The sequence below is a fragment of the Takifugu rubripes genome, chromosome 19, assembly GCF_901000725.2.
Source record: "Takifugu rubripes chromosome 19, fTakRub1.2, whole genome shotgun sequence".
Classification (NCBI taxonomy): Eukaryota; Metazoa; Chordata; class Actinopteri; order Tetraodontiformes; family Tetraodontidae; genus Takifugu; species Takifugu rubripes.
In genome coordinates, this window is record NC_042303.1 from 15,503,384 (window position 1) to 15,526,163 (window position 22,780).

General features: G+C 45.9%; 1 protein-coding gene across 6 annotated transcripts; it reads left to right on the forward strand.

Annotated features, from left to right (window-relative positions):
• Positions 1-276: 276 nt before the first annotated feature.
• Positions 277-22,445, forward strand: LOC101063603 (tensin-2). Of its 6 annotated transcripts, XM_029826275.1 has the most exons (28): positions 278-813; positions 5,669-5,774; positions 5,919-5,956; positions 13,261-13,293; positions 13,377-13,426; positions 13,510-13,693; positions 13,871-13,921; positions 13,997-14,119; positions 14,200-14,264; positions 14,361-14,444; positions 14,521-14,633; positions 14,733-14,793; positions 15,142-15,217; positions 15,322-15,451; positions 15,951-16,016; positions 16,110-16,226; positions 16,323-17,705; positions 17,800-17,950; positions 18,022-18,326; positions 18,405-18,872; positions 19,002-19,133; positions 19,346-19,438; positions 19,554-19,631; positions 19,729-19,806; positions 19,899-20,067; positions 20,181-20,249; positions 20,459-20,488; positions 20,654-22,445. In XM_029826275.1, exons 1-28 carry the CDS (start codon positions 694-696, stop codon positions 20,796-20,798), a joined length of 4,518 nt encoding a protein of 1,505 aa, XP_029682135.1. In that variant the 5' UTR covers positions 278-693; the 3' UTR covers positions 20,799-22,445. The 6 variants fall into 6 exon arrangements, with proteins under 6 accessions (XP_029682131.1, XP_029682133.1, XP_029682132.1 ...); XM_029826271.1 differs by having other exon boundaries at positions 277-813; positions 18,022-18,872; XM_029826273.1 differs by having other exon boundaries at positions 277-813; positions 17,803-17,950; positions 18,022-18,872.
• The last annotated feature ends 335 nt before the right edge of the window (positions 22,446-22,780 follow it).

Here is a 22,780-nt window from a genome sequence, read left to right on the forward strand (position 1 = left end):
CTGTGTGCCGGAGCTCTGCTGTCAGGCTTCATTCCATCCTGGACTTTCTCTCGTGGGGCGACGTGTTTGCAGAAATATGCAGAGGACAGATAACTGCAGATGTGAATGAAAACAATATGTGATGGATATTTCCCTCAGGAGTCAGTGGAGGGGATGACGTGTGTGAGAGAATCACTCCCCTCTCAGGACGGAGGGAGCAAAGTCATGCCAAACGAAAAGGGGAAGGGCCTGACAGCAAGCCCAAGCAGCTGCCCCCTTCTCTCTCACCCCCCCCCCCCCCCACGGGAAGACAGCAAGAGGAACCTGATGGAGCTCCGAAGCGAAGGGAAGACTTGAGGGTCTCTCAGCGTGAGGGAGCAGCTCTTCAGAGAGGAGCAGAGTCTGAACGCAAGCCTGCATGTTTGAAAATGAGAGGACGTAGAGAGAGGCGGGGGCAGCAGAGGGTCTGTGCCTGGTGAGACTTCTAGGAGGGGAGAAAGAGGGGTTGTAAGTGGAGAGTGGTGCAAAAAAAAGTCATCTGGGGTGGATTTCAAGGCAGGGTAGACTCTGGGAGAAGGGCAGAGGGGCGAGGAGCATGAGGGAAGCTTCGACGAGAGGAGCCTTTTCTCAACCATGAAGCCCTGAGAGGAGGAACGGGGGTGGGGGGGCTTGTCCAGGAAGAGTTCTGAAAACCAAGGCGTCCCCGTTGGAAGCATGGGGTGCATTCACAGCAGCGGAGCTGGGGGGATGAAGGCACGTGGAAGCGATACTGACACAGGAGTCCACTTCCAGGCAGACCCCAAAGTGCATCCAGAGATTCTTCAGCTTGCTGAGGTGAGTTATTTTCTGGGGGGGGGGGGGGGGGGTGTTCTGCTGGCCCAAAGGACTTTTCCCGTTCCAACGAGGGGGAATCTGTGGTCAGCGCTGTAGACTCACTCTGCAGCGTGCTTTTACTTGAAGGCAAAAACACAGACTCCTCATAAAATATTTACTGTCGACATTTGTATCGAAATGCATTTCAGGCGTGCACACGACAACGCGCTGGTGTTTGCATGCACGGCGGCGTGCAGACATCGCCATCAAAGCAACGGTGTAAATCCGCAGTTCCTGCTGAGCACCATGGAATCCTGAATCCTGAACCCTGGGGGGAGGGGGGGGCGGGTGTAGGGTGGTTAGATCCACTTATTCATAACATCCCTATTACATCCCGGGGGGGTCAAAGGCCACGAGGAACTGTTTCATGTTGCTATCTGTTTCTGACCCGCCGCCCGCTTGTCTGCAGGGTCTATTTGGAAACACATTTAGGAGCCACAGAGCGAAACACCAAGTCTCAGGAGGACTTTTATTTTAGCTGCTGGTCCAGCCCCAAGGCCACGCAGAAGAATGTGTGTGTTTGCATGCGTGTGTGTGTGTGTGTGTGTGTGTGCACTCACATGTCTGAGCAATCACACCGGTGAGCTGTGTGTCACATGAACAACAATGAGCTGACAATACAGCATTATAGAGAAAGGTTTCAGGGCAGAGCGGCGAGGTGTTGCTTTGCAAACATACAACAAAACATTACTCAGATCACATGTGGTTACAAATCCCCTAAAGCCCTCACTGTGTGTGTGTGTGTGTGTGTGTGAGTGTGTGTACGTGTTAGTGAGAGAGAGGCAGAGTGACATCATGCCAGATTGTGATAGCTTCATCCCAACTGAATGGGTGGACTCTGAAAAGTAATAAAATATGTCATACATGAACCTATCCAGGATTTTTTTTTTAACAGTGTTTGTAGCCCCCCTCAAACACACACTCTCCCTCTCTCTCACACACGCACACACACAGTCGTTCGTTCACCTATTTTCATGTCTGTTCGGAGGTGACATCCCCCCACGTATGGAGGTTATAAATAAGTTACCCATACGAGAGCATTCCCCTGGCTTGCCACCTGCTCCCGTCCCTTCCTTATGTGTGTGTGTGTGTGTGTGTGTGTGTGTGTGTGTGTGTGTGTGTGTCTGTGTGTGTGTAGGGTGGGGGATGTCTGTCCTGCTCGGTACCATGTCATCACCTTTGAGGTGTCACTGAAAAAACATTCCCGTGGTTCTGTGGCGTCACTATTTGCTGTGTTCTACAGTCAGAGTCAGTGTTGAAGGTTTTTATGGATGTTAAGCTTCAGAGGGACATTCTGAGTCCGGTTGTGTGACTTTGGCACATCAAAAGTCCAGATAGATTCCTCATCATAACAAATAAGGTGTTTGTACTTGACGAAACATGACCGCTCGCAGTAATCCGCGCAGCTACAGCCATGAAGAGATCTTTTATGCCGTTGTTTGGTGCCTGACCCGAATCCATGTTTTGAGAGGAAGTGCTTCAGCCTCTCGGTGGTGGTCTGAGATACTTGGAGAATGACATCGATGTTGGCTGAGGAAGTCAAACGGGGCGGAGTTCTTAAACGCTGCAACAGTGCTGACAGTCATGGTGGGGGCCTGGGAGATGGGGAGTTTTGCAACCACACAAGTTTTATCCATGGAAGGACATTTTGGACAGTCTCAAACCTCACAGAGTGCTCAAACTAATACTATTAGTGCCACAGTGATTAAGGATTCCAAATGATGAGGAGGTGTTGCATATCTGTTGTGTTTCCATTGTGTTTTTGGTGCTTTGCTTCACTCTGTGTGTCTCCTCCTAATATGAGAACGAAAGGAAACAGTGGTTGATTTGAAACATGTGAGCTTACTCTTGTTCTGGTAAAACTCAAACTGGCATTTCTGGTATTTGTATGTGTTAAAAGTGTGCATGGGAAATTAGGGAAACCATGACAAGAATGAGAATTTTCACAATGGAATGATTCAAAAACTGAGAACGTAAAACGTCGGCAGTTGTTCGTGATTTGCCAGGAGAAGCTGTACTACTGTAACGCTGCCGCCAGGTGGCGACATTGCGCAGTGCTGCATATTAGTTTGACGATCAGGCAAGATGATCGATTGACCTTCGTTTCACTTCTCTTCATCATTCCTTTCCCCTTTCTCAAAAAAACCTCCCAACCCTTTCTGTTAAAAGGCCAAACCTGAATTCTTAACGCTAATAATATTAACTAATTGAACCTCCAGGTGATCCCAAGGCAGGGTCATTTAGCTAGAAAAATATTAATATGAAAACATTTTAAACCTAAATGGCAGGTTCACTCTTTCATTTTCTCTGCTCCTCATCCCTCTACTTTGATACACACATTCAGAGTGTGTATTTAAGCAGCGTTCATTCATCAGAACCACAGAGGAGCTGCTCGCTGTCAATAGTCCAGCTGCCTCTGCTGTTTTGATTGGGGGATCAATACACCCATATAACGGCCCTGTGTCCAATCAGCGCCTGTGAGCATCAGCCTAGCCCAAAACAAGCCTGTTTACAAGAGCACAACCTCCAATATCAGACAACCCAAAAGTACTGAAGCACATTTACTGTAAATTTGATTTCAGATTTGTTTTGCTTCCCAAAGATAAAGTCGTTAATTCCAGAAATGTACTTTGCTATGGGTAAATGTACAAATGCAACTGCCGTATTTGTTGTGTGTATATATATATATATATATATATATATATTTTATTTTTATAAAAAATTGTCCAACATGAAATCAGTGCTGGAAAGATCTGATTAGTCCTCGGCCCACTGATCACGTGGACAACACAATTCCACGCTTCAGTAGCACCACACACATGCATCATGCGTTTACATATGTGCACATTTGTGGCTCTGCTTGACTGAAGCTTTTTCTTTGAAGTAAAGTGAAGAGATTAATTCTGATGATGGACAGCTGAAGGCGGAACGATGTCCCATCATGAGCCAATGCTGAGAAAATAACTGATGATTGGGATAAAACATTATAATGCCATTATTGACTCGACACACCATAAACCCTATGAACCCCATAATGCATACTTTCTATAAAACAAGTCTGTCTTTTTATCTATATCAAAGACAGAACAGAATTGACTCAAATTGTTCCTTTTGAAAGCAGATTCATGAAATAATAAAGACTAAAGTTACACATTTTTCCCCTTTATGTGTCAGCTACATCGCTGCAAACCTTTGAATAAATTAACATTTGATTCGTCCGCTTCCCCTTAATTGAGTATAATGGAACTTGTATTTCATGGACACATTTTTAAAACACAATAACGTCTCTGTCTGTGACCCAGATTTAAATGGTAATCCACAGACCGTGTTCTGAGCATCAGCCATGAATAAATGCCTCCTTGCATGGCACAAACTCTCTGGTCTGTGGATTATCTTGAGTGATGGGAGCACAAGTTCTGGAGAAAATGGCTGTTAATCTCTTTTTTTGTGCTTTAGCCACAATTTAGCTCCACAGTAAAGTATGGAAAGTTAGGGATACTCTCCCTTAGAGCTTATTTTAGCTATTTGTGTTGTTATCTAGTGGTTGAAATGCTTTTTGAGGCTCATGATAGTGCATTTTTTACACTGTAAAGATCGGACGTGTCGTCATTCATGTCCGCATTATGTAAGTGCACAAAGCTAAAGGTGGGAGCACATCAAACATTAATCACACGCTCCTCCTCATGAATGATTTAGGCTGCAGAGACTCCGGAGTCGTGGATGTTTTGTAGTGGGCCGCGTTTGTGGGAACGACTTGGCCTCATCTCAGAATTTGTTGGGGGAAGTGCGACTCCGGTCCTGGAAAGTCAATAAATAAGTGTTTGTGAGCGCAAATCCGAGCTGGCATTTATGCACAAGGACCTTATTAAAGGTGAATTCAATGCCCCTCCTGTTTGGGGGAAGCCCAGGCAGCGGAAAGAAAAATATACACGCCAGAGCCGAGAAGTGTTTTTTATAACCAGAAAAAAGCTGTAAGGTAACAGCCGTACATACAGGCGCTCTGTTGCTCCTTTAGGAGGAGCTAGCATAATGTCTTATTTCTGGACACTTAAGCAGACGTTTATTGGGAGGACAAATCGCTTCTGTTCACGGTTTTCCACCGAGATTACATTCCAAACCCTTTTGCCGTTAAGTTGGATCTGAAAAATGAAGTCGGCAGCTACTGTTGGTCTGCTTGTATCAGGTTTCCCTTCATCTCCTTCTTTGCTTTGCCCACAGAAGCTCCCGGTTACTGTTTGTGCAGCTGCCACGATGATGGTGCCACCTTTCAGTGATGGGGGGGGGGGGGGACCTACAACCTCACAGAAAGTCTTTTGTTCGTGCGCTGTCTCTTTAACCGCACACATCCTAGGCAGCAGCAGCAGCAGATAAACTTCCAATATTTCCAACTGCGTATTGTTAAATGCTGTCATAAAAACACGCTGTTGTTGGCTGTGCATCTGAGTGGGGGCGTTCTCACGGCCCAAACACATGCACGTTGGGTCAAATGGAGACTGTAGAAGTACGGCAGTTAAATTACATTTAGCTAAATCGTGACCAGGCAACACCTGCATCTCAACAGTCAACAGAAGGAGACAGAATGAGGACAGAGTAGAGACGAGACAACGGGGGTGGTGAAGTGTGTGGAGTCAGGTGAGCAGGTTCACACCCACAGCAGCCCCACAAACGCTCAAAGGGAGGCAGAAGAGTCCTCTGAGGCACAAAGGCTAGGTCTTCCAGCTCTGCGTGAATTACAGATTCGACATCTACACAAGTCTTTCTGAAATTGGGGGGGGGGGGTTTGAGCCGAAACAGTGACCCTCCTGTGTGTCTGCAGCTCGCCAAAGCTGGGACTCACGCCTTCACCGAGAGGAGCTTCAAGAGGAGACAAGTGTGTGGTGTGTGCAAGCAGAGCATCGACAACCTGGGGGCTTTCTGCAAGGGTGAGTCTGCAGCTAAGTCAGGTCAAGATAGGCAGCTGAACACACACACACACACACACACACACACACACACACACACACACACACACACACACACACACATCCACTGTCCCCTTACCTCTGGTCTCTTCTCACTGTGTGCAGAGTGCAAGGTGGCAGTACACAAGACGTGTGAAGCCAAGGTAAGACACGTGTCCTCCCTGAACCCATCACAGACCCCCCCCCCCCCCCCCCCCCCCCCAATCATCGGGGCACTGTGCTCCTGGGTCAAGGGGTCTGATGTTAATATGGTGTGAGTCTTGCGTGCAATGACCTAGATGTCTGGTCTCCCCCAACCTGCACATAACCAGGTTGCCATGAGTAATTCAGTCATGTAGCGATGCAGCATGGTGGGGGTCTCCAAGGAGACCTCGCACAAACGCCGGCAAAGAATCGAAGAATCACGAATCGGCGCCTGTTAAATAATCACAGTGTCGTACTGGAGCTGTCTCGGCGCGGGATTGGGGGGGTGACTCCACACAGGGAAACCCCCGTCAGTCCTTTAACCCAGTTAACTAAGTCACTCGGTCCAGCATCATAAGAGCAACCTCACATGAAAGGAATCCTGACAGACGAGTATTTAACACAGAATCAAAACGAGCTGATCTGAATCTACACTAAAGAGATTTGTTTTCAGGGGAAATTAGTAATTTGGGACTAAAACCTCAAACTTATTCCAACCTTGATTTTATCCCTCTAATTTTGCCTAATTGACCTATAGGAGGCGCCATCACGATAAACAGTGGGTGTTTGATGACTGTGGTGATCAGAAGGTTTGGGGCTCATATTGTCCTTTAATCTGAAGCTCTGAGATATTTCGCTCTATATTATATTTGCCTCTTGTTTATTTATAAGTTAGCAAAGTAATGATGGAGGGAAAGAAGAGACAGAATCTCCCTGTCTGCCTGTGCTCATGTGAGCCCCCAACTCAGAATCTCACACATATAGAACACTGCATGACCCTGCTGTACCTGTGATGCACGCACACACACACACACACACACACACACACACACACACACACACACACACACACACACACACACACACACACACACACACACAGAGGCATCCATCAGGTCAGCTCACATCCTGTTGGATATACAATTGATAACAGGGTTGCATTCCCTCACCTCATCCTCTCTCTCTCGCACACACACGCACACACACATACACACACACACACATACACGTACACACACAAAGAGCGATGATGCAGAAATGGGCACTGCCAGCTGTTGTGCCTTAGCAGCAAGCGTTAAAAGAGGATTATTATTTTTGTCGTACTCGTCCCCCTGGTCACCACGGCGATCGCCAAAAACAACTTTCGGCAGCTTCAAGAGAAGCCGGCGCCACGGAAGAGAGTAGACATCATCACACAGGATGATGATCAATCTGGACAGGAGAAGTCTGGGCGGGTAAATATAGAAAATAACAAGAGTGCCGTAGATGCTTGCCAGTCAATGATCTGTGGTGGGCCACAAATAAGTGAGAAGCAGCTGGGGAGGCTGTGTGTGCGTGTGTGTGTGTGTGTGGGGGTGTGTGTGTGTGCGTGTGTGTGTGTGTGTGTGTGTATGAGAGAGAGAGAGAGAGAGAGAGAGACAGAGAGCCCATGTGGTCCCATTTGGGGGAGTATTCATAAAGGAACATAAGGTCAGGGCTGCAAACTGCTGTCTGCTTCATGTCAGCGGTCCATGGTGTATTCCCTCGTCTTCCGCCTTTTTTTGCAGCTCTCTGTCACCATCTTTATTCTTCAGATTCCTTCCCTGAGCTCCACTATTTCTCCACCGCCGCTGCGGCATTCTTTCATCCTTTTAGTCACTCTTCAACTTTTGTTTGCATCTGTAATTCCCTCTAATTCCAGCTGGCCCTTATTTCGCCTCTCTCTGCTGTGCTCTCCCCCTCTCTCTCTCTCTCTCTCTCTCTCTCTCTCTCTCTCTCTCTCTCTCTCTCTCTCTCCCTCTCTCCATCTAATCGGTGCCCCGAGACTCTGCAGGCCTTCCCAGTGTCTGCATGTGACATATCGTGTCTGTGAGTGCATGCTGGAGAAACAACTTGCTTTCCAGCCTCTGCGCATATGACGCTGGCACAATGTTCACTCTGTGTGTGTGTGTGTGTGTGTGTGTGTGTGTGTATGTGAGTGAGGGGGTGGGGAAGAGAGAGGGAGAGAGAGGGAGAAAGCGAGCAGGAAGCTGCATGACAGACACAGAGTATCCCACTCTACACACAGCGCAGCTTGGAGGCAGTAGGAAAAGGGTGACGCTGCTGAGAGGTACTGTGGAAAAAAAGAAAAACGCTGCAATATTTCTCTGTAAAGCTTTCCTTAGTTGATGATTTTTAACTTTTCGTGCACTCTGCCTTCACTTCTGAAAGCCTCTTTGCCGCTGGCTCTCTGCTGCATGCTTGTGTTTGCCCAACATTGTTCCATTAAAGCTGGACTCAGGGAGTCATCGGCTCTGCCCAGAAAGAGGATTTAATTTAGGGTGATTAAGGCGAGATCAGAAATCAGAGCCTTCTACTCTGACCTACTAAATCATCGCAGGTTGAATTTTAGCAGTCGTACGCAGAGAACTCGAGTTTATTTCTAATTTCCTGTCATTCGTCCCAGTTTAAACTGGAAAACTGCTCTGAGCTGAATAGGAGGTGGGAGATTTGGACAGTTCTGACACTTTGAGGGCTGTGCGTCCGTGACCATGTGCTTCCCTGCGTGTGTGGCCGCGGCTGCAGTTATGGATTTACATCGTTTGCACGTGCTGCTCAGTGATGCTGTTTCCCACAGCGGCGATCTGCAGCATCCTTCTGCTTCAAGACAAAAGGATGCTGAACTGTCGACAGAGGTTTGCACTGGAGCAAGAGTGTTGTGGGTTGGATTCCAGATGGATGCATGGATGCATCCTTATTTAGGATCATACCCTCTGGATATTCAGCTAATGTTTCAGGCTATTTTATGAAGTGATAGGGAAGATGGAGTAATGATGGGCATTTTTTAAATGTCATTTCCATCTCCAACACACTGGAATGCGTGGATTTATCTTCAATTTAAGAAGAATTTAGCCTTTTCAAGACTCGAGACTCTAGGCTGTTTCGACAATTGAGGTGGAGACAGTTTTGGCATTTTAGGGCTTCAGGAAAAACACACGGAAGACAAATATTTTCCTTGATGAAATAAAAAGGCCTTCAAAACACCAGGCTGAGCAATGAAAGACTCTGTAGGAAGGAGAAGTATCGTTGTTTAAGTACGGGTCACATTCAAAAACAGAAAATGACCTAAAATCTTCTAAAATGCCTCAAAAACTGGAATCACAGTCGGTAGACTGATGAAACGGGATAAAAAAAGGTTTCAGAATGAAGGAATTGAAGGAACAGAATCCCCATGTATCAAACATGCAGGAGAAATGGTCACATACGTGTGTGTGTGTGTGTGTGTGTGTGTGTGTGTGTGTGTGTGTGTGTGATCTCACTGGGGTTTATGGCTGATGTGACTGCTGGCTGAAGCAACCTGGAGGATTCTGAAGAGTCTCTGACCAAGGCTCCTCCACCAGTTCAGCAGCATCAGTCGCCTCATCTGAACCTCACAGAGAAACTTTATGAAAACTGAAGACTGAAACAGACAAAACATAAGAACCAGAAGAGCAACCGGAGGCAACTACAAAGAGAAACAAAGAAATTCCTTGTAAAACCATTTAAACTAAAAATAAAAGTCATTTTCATTTGCTTTATGGTCAGACTGCTCCTCTTAGGTTTCTTAGAGATCAGCTCTGGTCTGAAATTGTGGTTTTTGTCCTTACCACCAATCAATGACACTGTTTTACACCAACGCCTGAAAATGGTGGGCGACTGCGGTTGAAAATTTAATTTCCTTTTACTTATCAGCTGACATACTGACATATTTGTATTCAGCTGATAAATCCGGCTCCATCCAGATGGAAGCTGGTTTCGTGGTTATTTAACGCTCACTGTGGCTCCGCACATCAGTCAGGGGGTCAAAACTGGGACAGTCGACCAACAAATATGATGAACTTTTCAATATTTATGCAGGATTTACAAATATTTGGACAGATTGAATCATCTCCTGTCATTGACATTTACAATTACTTGTTCTCCTAAGATTTCCTTGTTTAATGTTCCAGTAATTAGACCGTTCCCATTAATAGATGACGTAAGCGACGACTTTAAAATCAAAGGGTTTGATAGAAGCGGAGGCCCAGACACAAGTGCACCTTTAGCAGGCGGCCACGTGCCGGCGCAGATCTATATTCAGATCTCTCGAAAATATCTCTGTTGCCGCCAGAAAGGCAAGTAAATCTGTCACATGACCGACGGACAAATAAGATAAAATAAGCCGTTAAGTGTGCGAGGGAGTTCTAAAATAAGGAGCTCTATCAAAATAGCTCTGTAGGGTCTCTGTCACCGATCAGCACGTCCAGCTGTTGGCATTTCTCTCTCACTCTTCCTCTCTTCGCCTCCCTTGTTTTAACGTTCCCGTCTTCATTTTCCATCCTCCACGGTCCCCCTCGGTCATCACTCCTGCTTTCATTCCTCAATCATGCTTCCTCTCACTCCGTGTAGCCCTGCGCCCTTTTGTCATCTGATGTTGTTTATTCAGGGGGGGGGGGGCATACTTGCATCTCATGGCAGGGATGATTGCGTGATTATCCCGTCCCCATGGCGAGCACAAAGACAAACAAAGGGGAGTGGCAGCGGACGGGAGGTCGAGATTAACCGTGCTGATCTCTTGATCTGAGAACTTTAATAGGGAGAGGTGTTGTGGGACGGCTGTGGGAATTCTCCTGAAGCCGAGCAGCTCTGGTGCGCTGGAGCGGGAGAAAGCTTCAGAATTCATCCACGTCTCAAACACGAGTGAGTCAGCGGCTCTGGCTGGTCGCACTCTTGGATTTCCTGTGAAAGGGAAAATATTATGCAGGGAGAAAGACATCCACGTGAATACTTGATGGGGGCTTTTTTTGGACCCTGTGAGGTGTGAATGGCTCCTTCTGTGAGCTGCACTTGAACACATCCCCAAGTTTTAAAGCTCCTCTGAGACTCTTCCTAGAATTTTAGATGAGTTAAGGCGAATGTGATTCTCACAAGTCAACTGGCTGGTAGCTTATACTCCTCCTCACGAGATGCTGTCTGTTCACTTCACCTCCCGAAACCATAAACGACGGCATAATGAGTGAGCTCTAAATATGCAAAGAGTCCAAAAACTCCAGCTCTGGATGAGTCTGTCTACAGTTTGGTGGTTCAGTAGCAGGCCGATGAACTGGTGCGTCCACTTTAACAGCCAGTCCCTGCAGGCGGGGACAGGAGTTGTCCCTGGCACCTCAGTAAATGCTGGCTGATGAACAGGACAAACTGAACCAGATGGCTCTGCTCCCAGTGGCTCCAGCGTACAGTCCGCATGCATTAATGAAGAGCCCGAGGCTGGCACTGCTGCCGCACGTGCACACACTCCGCCAGTGGTGTGTTGGTCTATGCGTGCGTGTGCATGTGCGCCTCTAGGTTGACCAGTGCTGACATCCTGTTGCAAATTGCTTCCTGTTGACTCTGGTGTCTTCCTCCTCCTCCTTGTTGCTGCTCCATGTCGGCGCTCTCTGCCTCCAGCTTCAGCCCTGGTTTTATATTGTGGACGTGTGTGTTTGCGTTGTGTCCATCTCCTACTGTTCTTTCCCGGTTCCTATCCACTTTAAGACTATTATTAAACCTATTAAAGAGGGGAATATCCGCCCCCCAGCTGGCTTTGTAACATGTTTGTGAGCACTGAAAGTACCGATTCTGCCTGAACTCCAAAAGAATGTGACAGCCACCATAACTCACGATTCATAACTCTTCATATCACAGTCAGATTATAACAACTGCAAACACATGGGACAGTTATTACACAAGACTTTAGCTGGTCGTTAGTTTGTTGAATGTTCTTTGTATCATCTCTTTCTTCCTGATTTTCCTCATTCCTCCCTACAATAACATGCTTGTTGTTTTTCCCATCTCACTCCTCCTCAACTCCCGATATTCTCTCCCATGTTGTTGCTGAGTCAGGAAATGTGAACGTTACATAACTACTAATCTAATCTAACTAATGATATAATCTGTGACAGGTGGAATGAATGGATGATGAATGGGAAAGCTTGTAAGAGGGCGGAATGTGCTGGACAGCAAGTCAAGTAAATATTGTGTCCTTGAACTTGATGTTGGAGGCAGGAGCAGGATCCTGGGGCTCTAAAGGGATTTGCTGGGTGACTTAGAGCATCTCAAAGATCCGGTCTGCGCCATAAAAACCATGCCTTTCTGACGTCATGACAAGAACTTTAGATAAGGGTGCTGCCACCTTGTGGCGGCGTTTTTATTTGCATAAAATGACGGATTTTCCAGGGAAATAATTGGGGTGGGAGGGGGGCTGGTCTTTACCAAACGTCAGCAATAAATTTCCAGAAAAGGTCAGGCATTAGGATTGAACCTGTAAAGGTTGTTGTGGCTGTTGCTGGTGCTCGGGTTGTCACTCTTAGCTCATTGTAATTAACAGGTATTTGACTTGGTAACCTGTTGCCTAGCGCCTGTCAGCACATGCTGAACCCGGCATCGAGGGCAACTCGGCCGTCAGAGTTCACAGGTCAAACGCTGGCAGGGCGTCACGTGTCAGGGTTTACGAATACAAGCCAAGACTGGAATCTTTGAATGTCTTTGCTCATTTGTTCACTTTACATTTGCCAGGTGGTGACTATTTACCAGCAGTTTCTACCAGTTGGTCACTTTAGGGTCAACCAACCTCCTGAAGAGATCCGTTGGGATCTATTCATGGCGTCAACTTCTGTAGCCTGTTTGAATGATGTCAACTTCCCTCCCTTTTCCCCTGTTTATGTGGTTTTGGAAATTCAGCGTACAGGGACTGCAGGCCACATGTAGAGTCTTCCTCTTGCCAGTAAACTTCCCACATCTCGATCCTCCTCTCTGGTGTTCAGGGGGGTGCAGGGAAACAATAGTTTTATTGAGCATGTCTGCTTGCTAAATGTTGACTCAGCAGAATAAAAACAAACCGTGTGCAAGAAAATGACATCAGGTTCTCTGTATTTCTACTGATGGTCAACAAAGTTTTACTTCATATCACGTTCAGCTGGTGTGTTAAAGTGTGTGTTCGCGGTCATGAACCCATTAGTTATTATTTAAACCAGCTGTTGCAGATGACGGAGGGAAAGAGAGAAGAAATACCGACTGTCCTCATCGTCTCCTGCTCTTTATCACCATTCCATCATCTGCGCTGCTGCACAGCGACCAAAAACTTTAAAGCAAATCCATGTTTTGTGTGTTTATTGTGGACTTTAGTCATTTTGTGGGGTCCAACCATCTTTATTGGGCCTAGCTTTTGGGCAGTGCAACTGTAATTTTAGGTTGAACACTTTACTATAAGGATTAATTTGACTTGTTCCAACCATGTGCTTTTATTTTCCAGGTGAGATCTACTTGTACTTCTGTACTGGACCTGGTGAGTGTGTGAATTCATTAGTAGACGTCTTCAACATTTTATATTCTGCAGTTCGTCCTTTAGTAATTCTGGTTGTTCCCCAGCACGGTTCCATTAAATCCACAACACAGAAGAAGAGAAGCTCCATAACAAGGTAATGAAAAGTCCCACATTTACAGTCAAATAAACAGTTATGAATGAAAGATTTGAGGTGCCCTGACTCAATAATACCTGCAGGAGTAAAAGCGCAGATCAAATGATGGAGCATGTGATGGAGCGGCACTATGACTTCGACCTCACCTACATCACAGAGAGGATCATCTCCGTCTTCTTCCTTCCGGACCTGGAGGAGCAGCGTTACTGCAGAAATCTGCAGGAGGTGGCGTCCATGCTCAAATCCAAACACCAGGACAAGTTCTTGGTCAGTCACAAAACTGAAAAACACCATCCATTTAAAGTCAGAACGTTTCAAATGAGCTATTTTACATGAAAATAAATTAACATCAATAACATAATTTTGTAATCTGCTATTATTTTCTATTCCAGGTACAGAATAATACATATTTGTGATCTTGTAAAATGCCATTGTGTTTTTCAGCTGCTAAATTTGTCAGAAAAGAGACACGACATAACTAGAGTCAACCCAAAGGTACCAGAATCTGTAGCTCAGGCACGTGAACAATGATCGCCAGATACTTACCGCCGTTCTTTTCCTGCGCCTCAGGTGCAGGACTACGGCTGGCCTGATCTTCACGCCCCACCTCTGGACAGGATTTGCGCTGTGTGTAAAGCAATGGAGACCTGGCTGATGTCCGACCCCCATAATGTGGTGGTTCTTCACTGCAGGGTCGGTCCAGCTCCTGCATCCACAGAAATAAAACAGCTGGAGAAGGCTTTGTGTAGTAATGATGAGCTGTGTCCTGACAGGGAAACAAAGGGAAGACGGGGGTCATCGTGGCAGCCTACATGCACTACAGCAAGATATCAGCTGGGTAATCTTCATCACATCTACACTTAACACCAGTTAGACTAATAAGGTTTAGTTATTTGGGTATAAAAGTGCAAAATCATCACTTTTGTGTCCACAGAGCGGACCAGGCGCTCACTACTCTAGCAATGAGGAAGTTCTGCGAAGACAAAGTCTCGTCTTCCTTACAGCCCTCTCAGAACAGGTTTGGCCATCTTATTTCCCACCTCCTGAAATGCTTCATGTCCAGCTGGCCTCATCTCATCATGTCTCATCTTCAGGTACATCTACTACTTCGGTGGTTTGCTCTCTGGTAACATCAAAATGAACAGCAGTCCACTGTTCCTCCATCAGATTCTCATTCCATCACTACCAAACTTCCAGGCAGGAGGTGGTCAGTTTCATGCAAACTAGCTCATGTTTTCTTTAATTGTCAAGTTTGACCTAACAGCGTTTAGTAAAAGATGTCATTTCTCTTCATCTGGATGTGTAGGTTTCTTCCCTTTCCTGAAGATTTACCAGTCTCTGCAGCTGGTGTACACCTCAGGCATCTAGTAAGTCCCTCAGCATTCTTACTTCCATTTCCATCTCTGAGATGAGCGATACATGAAAGCCTCTTATTTTACAAATAAAACAAAATAAACAAGGTGCCATTCGATCCAGTTTCATGCCGTCCATTTTCCTATACCATCTACAGTCCAGCCACTCTTCCTTCTCCTGTCCAGCTGACAGATATTGTCTATACAGTCCCCTGCCAGTGTTTAGGTGTCTGCTGGCCTCTGCTTAGATTAAATTTGATGTTGTTTATCTCTGTTTTAACCAAACTGAAACGTGTTTTGACTGGTTTATGTATGTTTTGAGCTGTTGGAGCTGTGTTTTCCATTGTGTGGTTGTGTGTCTAGTGATCCACAGAGTTCCAGGGCAAGAAAGCTGTGTGTGACAATGGAACCAGCACTTTTATTAAAAGGGGACATTTTGGTAGGAAAAGTTCCATACACGCTACATCACTGTAATTCATCCCTTATGAGACTGCCAGTGTGAAATGGCTGCAGCATCCATGATTGCTGTGCCCACGTCTGCAGGTGAAGTGCTACCATCGTAGGAGTCAGTCTGCAGAGAGAGAGGTGGTGTTCAGAGTTCAGTTCCACACGTGCACTGTTCACGGAGCCCAGCTGTGGTTTGGGAAGACAGAACTGGACGTGGCATGCACAGGTACGAGAACGGGGCTCATATATCGACGCAGAGAAGCAGTGTAAAAGTAGCAAGTGATTTCAAGTAAACATAATGTCAACAAGGAAAGTTCCTGTTGTATACAGTATTTATACTACTTCCTTGAAATGGTTTATAGAAGTGTATAATTTAAGAGGCACTTTCTTCTCAGATCTGGATCGGTTCCGATGAAGCAGAAATGCTTGCACACAGGTCACGATTCAGAAAAATGTACTCTTAAGTGCTATATCCCCATGCATGCATTCCATAAATAATGAATATAACACACACTTATGCACTAAAGTAAAAGGAAAATTGATTTTAGATCCAGTTTTGGAAAAGTTCTGCTCTAATTCCTTTGTGCGTACTGAGAGCAATATCGTTTGTTGACTTTGCTATTTTGGTGTGACACATAACGTTTTCTTGTGACTGTTTTTATTAGTCTCTGTTGTTATGGTGACGGGTTATTTTAGTCATTGCCTTCATGCTGTTCTCTCTGTAGATGACAGGTTCCCTCCAGATGCTACAGTCGAGTTTAGCTTCTCCAGCGGGCCTGAAAAAACCAAAGGTGGACATTATCTATTCTCTGTCCCTCTGTATACGTCTGGGGATCAGCTGTTCTATTGATTTATAATTTATGTATTAAAAATTTCTCTCTGAGGTCGAGAAGAGCGCAGGAGCGACACTTCCATCAAAGTGGACTATAACACTTTAGACCCTGTGGTGCGGTGGGATTCTTACGAGAATTTCAACCTGCACCACCAAGACAGCATTGAAAGTAAGAACTTCATAAACACAATTTTTAAAAAAATAAAAAGGTTGGTTGTAAATGTAAATCCAGCATCTGAGTGAACTCTCTCCTCGATGCTACCAGATATTTCTCATACCAAGGGGCCTCTAGATGGGAGTCTGTATGCCCAAGTGAGGAAGCGCCGTGGGCCGGGCTCGACCACCTCAGCACCACCCAACGGGTGCCTCACCAGCAGCCCCACTGTCAAGCCTCAAACTCTTAACCTCCCCCAGGCTCTCACCCATCCTTCTGAAACAAACCGCTCCTCATTCCCCTCCAGCAAACTGGAAGACCCTTCCCTTTCTATAATCTGCCCCCAGAGGGAAATCTACAACTCCCCGTCAAAGAGTGGAGACATTGGAGCAAAAGAGAAACACAGAGGAGCAGAAAAAGATCGAGAGACGGATATTTTAGATGACCCCTCGAGTCCCGGTCCCCTGAGACGGGAGTCCTCGTGCTGCGGGCGAGCGGGTACGAAGTGCGGAGACATCAGATGGGTGAGAGAGCGAGAGCCCTGCCTTTCCGGCGCTCATTGTCTCAGTCGATGCAGTAGCATTAAAAACCATCCAAAAAGCCAAACTCTGCCAGCTTTACCCACCAAACCGGTGTCCCCGCCCACTCACATGGACCTCTGCCATCGACACAGTGTCCATCCTCTACCAGAGCTACCGTGGGAGTATCCACCTCCACCCCCACCCCTGCCCTGTCTGCTTCGGCCCTTTTACCCCTTTTCTACCTCTGAGCAAAACCACCCTCACAGCCACACCCTCCCGGGTTCAAACAGACTCTGTGCTGGGGAGGAAGGTCACGTCTTCCATTATTCCGGCCACAGCCCAGCTTCTCATCTGTCCCACCAGTCTCTACCATCCAGCCCTTACAGAGAAATGTTCTTTAACCCTCCGACTCCATCTTCTGGCTGCCCGTGTCGAGAGTGTTTCAACGGGCGGGAACACCAGCCAGCGCTAGTCAGAACATTCCACCCGCTGCATCCCGACCAACTGGAGGGCGCAAACTGGTCTCAAGGAACTGGGCCTCAACCAAGACAAGCGCCGGCTTTGTGGGAAAGTGAAAATCAGTGGGAGTTGTCCAGAGAGGCGGAAATCTGCCGGTGCAAACCAGCCATGCCAATATTTCACATGGGCCACCCCTCAAATCACAGCCAAATGCCAGAGCATCTTAGATACGGCATCACGGCCCATCCAGGCTATCCCACCACCCACTCGCTGATCGATGTGCCGGATGGCACCAGTAGTGGATACCAAACTCCCCCACAGGCCCGCCACCCCTGTCCCTGCTCCTCCTACCAGTCGTCCCCAGTCGAGAGCCATGAGAGCCGGGGTTACGTCTCAGGGTACCACTCTGGATCTGCATCACCTCTGCCCACAAACACCCCTTCTCCTGTGAGAAGCAGACTGCCTGAATCTTGTTCAGTGTCTAAAGACCACCCTCACACAGAGCAAAACAAAGGTGAATGACGGATAAATGACATCTGGTTTTTAGATTAAGATTACACATTTTTAATGTGTCTCATGGTCCTTTTAAATCTCCTCCTTTTCTAAAGTAGAAAACAGGACAGCTGATGTGGAGGCCAACCACTCCCAGGCTCCAGAGACTAAACCGATATCTAATGGCCAGTCAAGCGCCCGTGGACTGGATTCTGAGCACGACTACACAGTGATTGGTGGCAGCAGTCTCACAAAGACAGAAGACAGGTGGGTGACAATAATAATTCTCATTAAAGGAAAATAGAAAACGTTAGGTCTTTTTTATTTCTTTTCCACAGTGTGACTCCAGATAGCTCTTCTCAAAGTAAAGAAAGCTCCACCCATCGAGACTGCGGCACAGATACCATCACCACACCAGTACCAAAGCAAACCCCAAATTCAAACACTTCTGTGGACTCCACACAACCGTCAAGGGACAGACTGAACCATGTCAGTAAAGCACCTGCAGACAGGCTCACGGGAGGCTCAGACCGATCGAAGCCATTACAGACTTCAAACTACGCAACCGTCTTCATCACTCCAGTCCAAGTGCAGCTGAATGGATCTGCTCTTCCACGCGATGGCCAGTCTGACAGCAACAGAGGTGCAACCAAGAACTCTTCAGTGAGCCTCAGTTCCAGTCCTGCCACCACTTCACCAAATTCTCCTCTTGGCTCATTAGACCTCCAGTCCTCTCCTGACAGAACCACATCAGGAGCCGAGGTAGCAGCACAGAGACTGACGCCAGATGGAGACAGCACCGCCGACACCAAACCACCGTCGCCCGTGCCTGACGGGTACCACACGCCAACCTTCCCTTTAGCATCTTATTACTACCCGTTGCTGAACGTCCCCCGGGTTCCGTACACTGGGTACACCGCAGTCACCATCCCCGTCAACCAGCCACCTCTTCCCGAGAAGAAACGACTGTCGGTCATTCCAGGATCCGCTCAGGGACACAACTCTCTGCTCCGAGCGTCCTCTGCTCCCTCACAAACACACCACGTTACATTCTCCTCCCCGGTTGGAGACCAGAACTGGGGGTCTACACAGCATAGCAGTAGGGAGGAGGCAGACATCAGGGTGAATGCTAAGTTTGTCCAGGATAGCTCCAAGTTCTGGTACAAACCAGGCATCTCCAGAGACCAAGGTGAGGGTTCTCATAAAGACAACTGCTCTAGAATTGTTAGAAAACGCTTGGTGAGATGGGTAAGAATCATTGACATTCTAGTTTTTAATATTTTACCCCCTTTTTTTTCTCTTAATGATTCAACTCTAGCCATCGCTGTTTTGAAGGACAAGGAACCAGGAACTTTCCTCATCAGGGACAGCAACTCCTTCCAGGGGGCCTACGGCCTGGCCCTCAAGGTGGCCACGCCCCCTCCTAATGCCAACATCATTGGTGGCAAAGGTCTCCATCTTTTTAAACCGCTTTGACATGCAGAAATCTTTGTCACTACATATGTTTGAGGCATTATCTTTGTCACACGACTGCTTGAAGCAACGTCCAAATTCCAGGCGATGTTTTGATGTTCCTTTCAGTATCCTCCTCTGTAGCAGGACCTTCTGTTTTCTTTTGATCTGTTCACGCTCCCCTCTCCCTGTTCCTGTGTTGACTCCCAGGAGATCCACTGGAACAGCTGGTGAGACACTTCCTCATTGAGACAGGACCACGGGGAGTGAAGATCAAGGGCTGTCAGAACGAGTCCTATTTCGGTCAGTTTATACAGGAAACGCAACCGAATGCTCGACCACATCTTTTGAATCTGCTCAAACACTCTCCGTGATCCTGTCTGTGCTGCATTTACATCTGCTTTCTTGCCTTTCGTAGGTAGTTTATCTGCCCTGGTGTACCAACATTCAATCACTCCCATCTCTCTACCATGTGCACTGCGGATCCCAGAAAAAGGTTGAGTTTTCGTCCTCTGTGTCGACTGTTGTTGTCTTTGTCTTCATTCCTCAAAACGAACCTTTTTTTTTCTGATGATGGATGACTGCTGTTTCAGACCTGGTTGGGGAACTCCAGGAGATAAAGAGCACAACCAGCACCAGCACAGCGGCCGACCTCCTCAAACAAGGAGCAGGTTGGACCTTGATGTGTTGAGACTTTGATATGCAAATGCTGCTGTTCTTCAGCTCATGTTTACACTCATTGGTGTTTTCCCTCCTCAACAAGCCTGCAATGTGCTCTACCTGAACTCCGTGGAAACCGAATGTCTGACGGGACCCGAGGCGGTTTCCAAGGCAACCAAATATACCCTGGCTCTGAATCCACGCCCAGCAGCGACGGTGGTGCATTTCAAAGTGTCTGCACAGGGAATCACGCTAACGGACAACAAGAGAAGGTACAGCCGTACTGTCGTACCGTAGCTGCGACTGCAAATCAACGCGTTTCGGTGAAAGCGAAATAACCAACGTGTCTGTAGACGTCACATTTTAAATACGCGAACGCCATCAGGTTGTTTTTCAGGAGACACTACCCAATCAGCAGCGTGACGTTCAGCAGTCTTGACCCTCAAGACCAGAGGTCAGTCTGTTTAATCAAACTTTATTGCTAATGAAAGTGTCTTTGTTGGGAGAAGTGGTGCATCTGTGCATTTGCCTGGATTTCAAATATTTAAATTGGGCTTGCTTGCATGCTTTTGTTGTCTGATAAGGCTGATGTGGCTTGTCTGTAAGAAACTCTCCATGACTTTCTTTTGTCTTTGTGCCTCTATCCGTGCACCCATGCTTCAGGTGGATTAGTTCTGATAGCACGCCAAGCAAGTAAGTGCTTGCAACATGCACATTTGGTTTTTTTTCTTTTCAAAGTCATATAGTCAACCACTAAAATGGGCAGGACTTTGCATGGCACTAAATCATCCAAGTTTGAACTTATTGAGACAAAACTTGCAGTTTTTCCTCATTTTCTGGGCTCATTTTCTCCCGCAGGATGTTTGGCTTCGTGGCGCGGCGGGCGGGCAGCACCACGGAGAACGTGTGCCACCTGTTTGCAGAGATGGACCCCGAGCAGCCCGCTGTGGCCATCGTCAACTTCATCAACAAAGTCATGCTGGGGCCTCAGCTGCACAGATGAGGCCTCATCTGCCCTCAATGGAGTTGCTATGCGTTCAGTATCATCTTTTTAAAGCTGTTTTAGATGTTTTTGACCACCGTGCTTGGCTGTTTCCATGAATTCAGCCTTGGTGATTATTTACAGTGTGAACGGAGGGGAGGCGCTTCAATAAACCAAAGACTGACTGAGAACGTTGCCAAATGACATTGATATAAAAGAGGATCTTAATCTGTGTGTTATTATTTATTTTTTACAGTTAAATAAGAAAATATGTCAAACAAATAGTCCCCCAAAAAGGTATGAAACATAACATTTTGTTGTTAAACTACCATTTTAGATGTGAAGGAGTTCCTCTGCAGCATATCACAGCATGGGTGAGAATGATCATATCATCCAGGTAAAGAACAAAAAGAAAGCCCATAATCCACAAATACATTTAGTATTACGGCACAATATGTACAAGACACTTTAAACATGAACTCACCATCATAATTAGGACCTAGATTCACTCCCCTCCTAAAGAGTTCAGAAAAAAGGACCTTTCTTTTAGACTTTGGTGTTTTTCAATTTAAAGGTACAATGTTGAAGATTAATAATGATTAAGAAGTTGTTTCCCTATAATTTGCTATTATTTTGTATGACACATTTTGCATACTCTTCACCATGTTTTTATATGAATATTTATATAAATATATTGTTGCTCCAGCATATTTCTGCAAAAAGCCTGTTTCATTTGCCTGGAATGGACAAACAGCACTGAATTTTTACTTTTATATTACTCATTGCTATAGTTAATCATTTAAACTAAAATGTTAAATTCCAGTGCCAGTTTCTAAATATATGTATGAACAACAAACCTCTGGCCTGGAAATATTTGAGGCTGCAGTTGTGGGAAAATCCGGTTTATTCCTCACAAGGCACAAAGCTTCTCTGACGCTCTTCACAAGGCCTCTTTGGCTGGCGAACTAGTAATAACGCTGATAATAAAGTAGAAGAATACATCAAAGTTGCCATGGCGGCAAAAGGAGAGAGTCACGTTTTAAGCTGTGTTTAAGACTATTCAGGACTTTAAGCTATGGGAGGAAGTAAAGTCATGGAAGTAGTAATGAAAGAAAGAAGTTAAGGTTGGGGGAGTAAAAGGGGGGTTAATAGATGCACATTTGGAACTGTTTTTAGGGCGTAGTGATGCAAGAATCATCTTATACCATTTGAAATATAAAACTTATAGACAGAAAAAGAAGAAGTAACACTTAAAAAGACATGACCATTTTCCAACAATAGCTGAAAACACAGTGGAGTGAAGAGAAAACAGCTCCTGAAGAAAATCTTTGCATATCAGAGAAGTCTTTGTCCTCTCGTTTCCTCCTTAATTTTCTAATTTGGGTTCATGAGCAACAGCTTCAGAAATGAGTCTCATTTCAAGCCAAAGACTTCATCATTGTGTAAAATATAATCAATATTTGCTTTGTACTCATGCTTCTGTATGTCGGGGTGTTCATGTAAATGTGTTTTATATAACCAAAAACAGTATTGCAATGACTTATAAGCACAAGTGTTATTTTTTCAGTATGGATTTTTATGTAAGAAGTAATATATTTTAGTGCTCTGAGGTGGCGAAAAGAATATCGTGTTACACAAATTTTAAGTAATAAAATGAATGAAATCATATGACTGTGCCGTGTTCCATCATTATTACTAGGTGTTCCAGCATGCCCGCTACCTTTAATGGAGGTTTTTGAACTTAAAAATAACTACAGTTAACCAGCACCAGTAGTGTAGCGTATATACTGTATATAGGTGGTGCTAATATTTCTTGAAACGTTTAATTAACATCCATTCATAGCTTTCCAAATTATTTTGCTAAAAACAAGACAAATGGTGAAAGTCTTTCTACTATCAAAATACCACAAAACCCTACCTATTCTCAGCATTTACAGTAAAATTTCATATACTATAGTGCAGAAAGGGTTGTTCTCTTTAAAGGTAACTATGTTGTCATGCTC

Bases quoted from the DNA above. Each gene is read 5' to 3' on its own strand.
- LOC101063603 (XM_029826271.1), top strand. From the start codon at position 694: ATGGGGTGCATTCACAGCAGCGGAGCTGGGGGGATGAAGGCACGTGGA. The intron at 18,873-19,001 runs GTGAGGGTTCTC...ATTCAACTCTAG, and splicing joins AGGCATCTCCAGAGACCAAG to CCATCGCTGTTTTGAAGGAC. The intron at 19,134-19,345 runs GTCTCCATCTTT...GTTGACTCCCAG, and splicing joins CAACATCATTGGTGGCAAAG to GAGATCCACTGGAACAGCTG.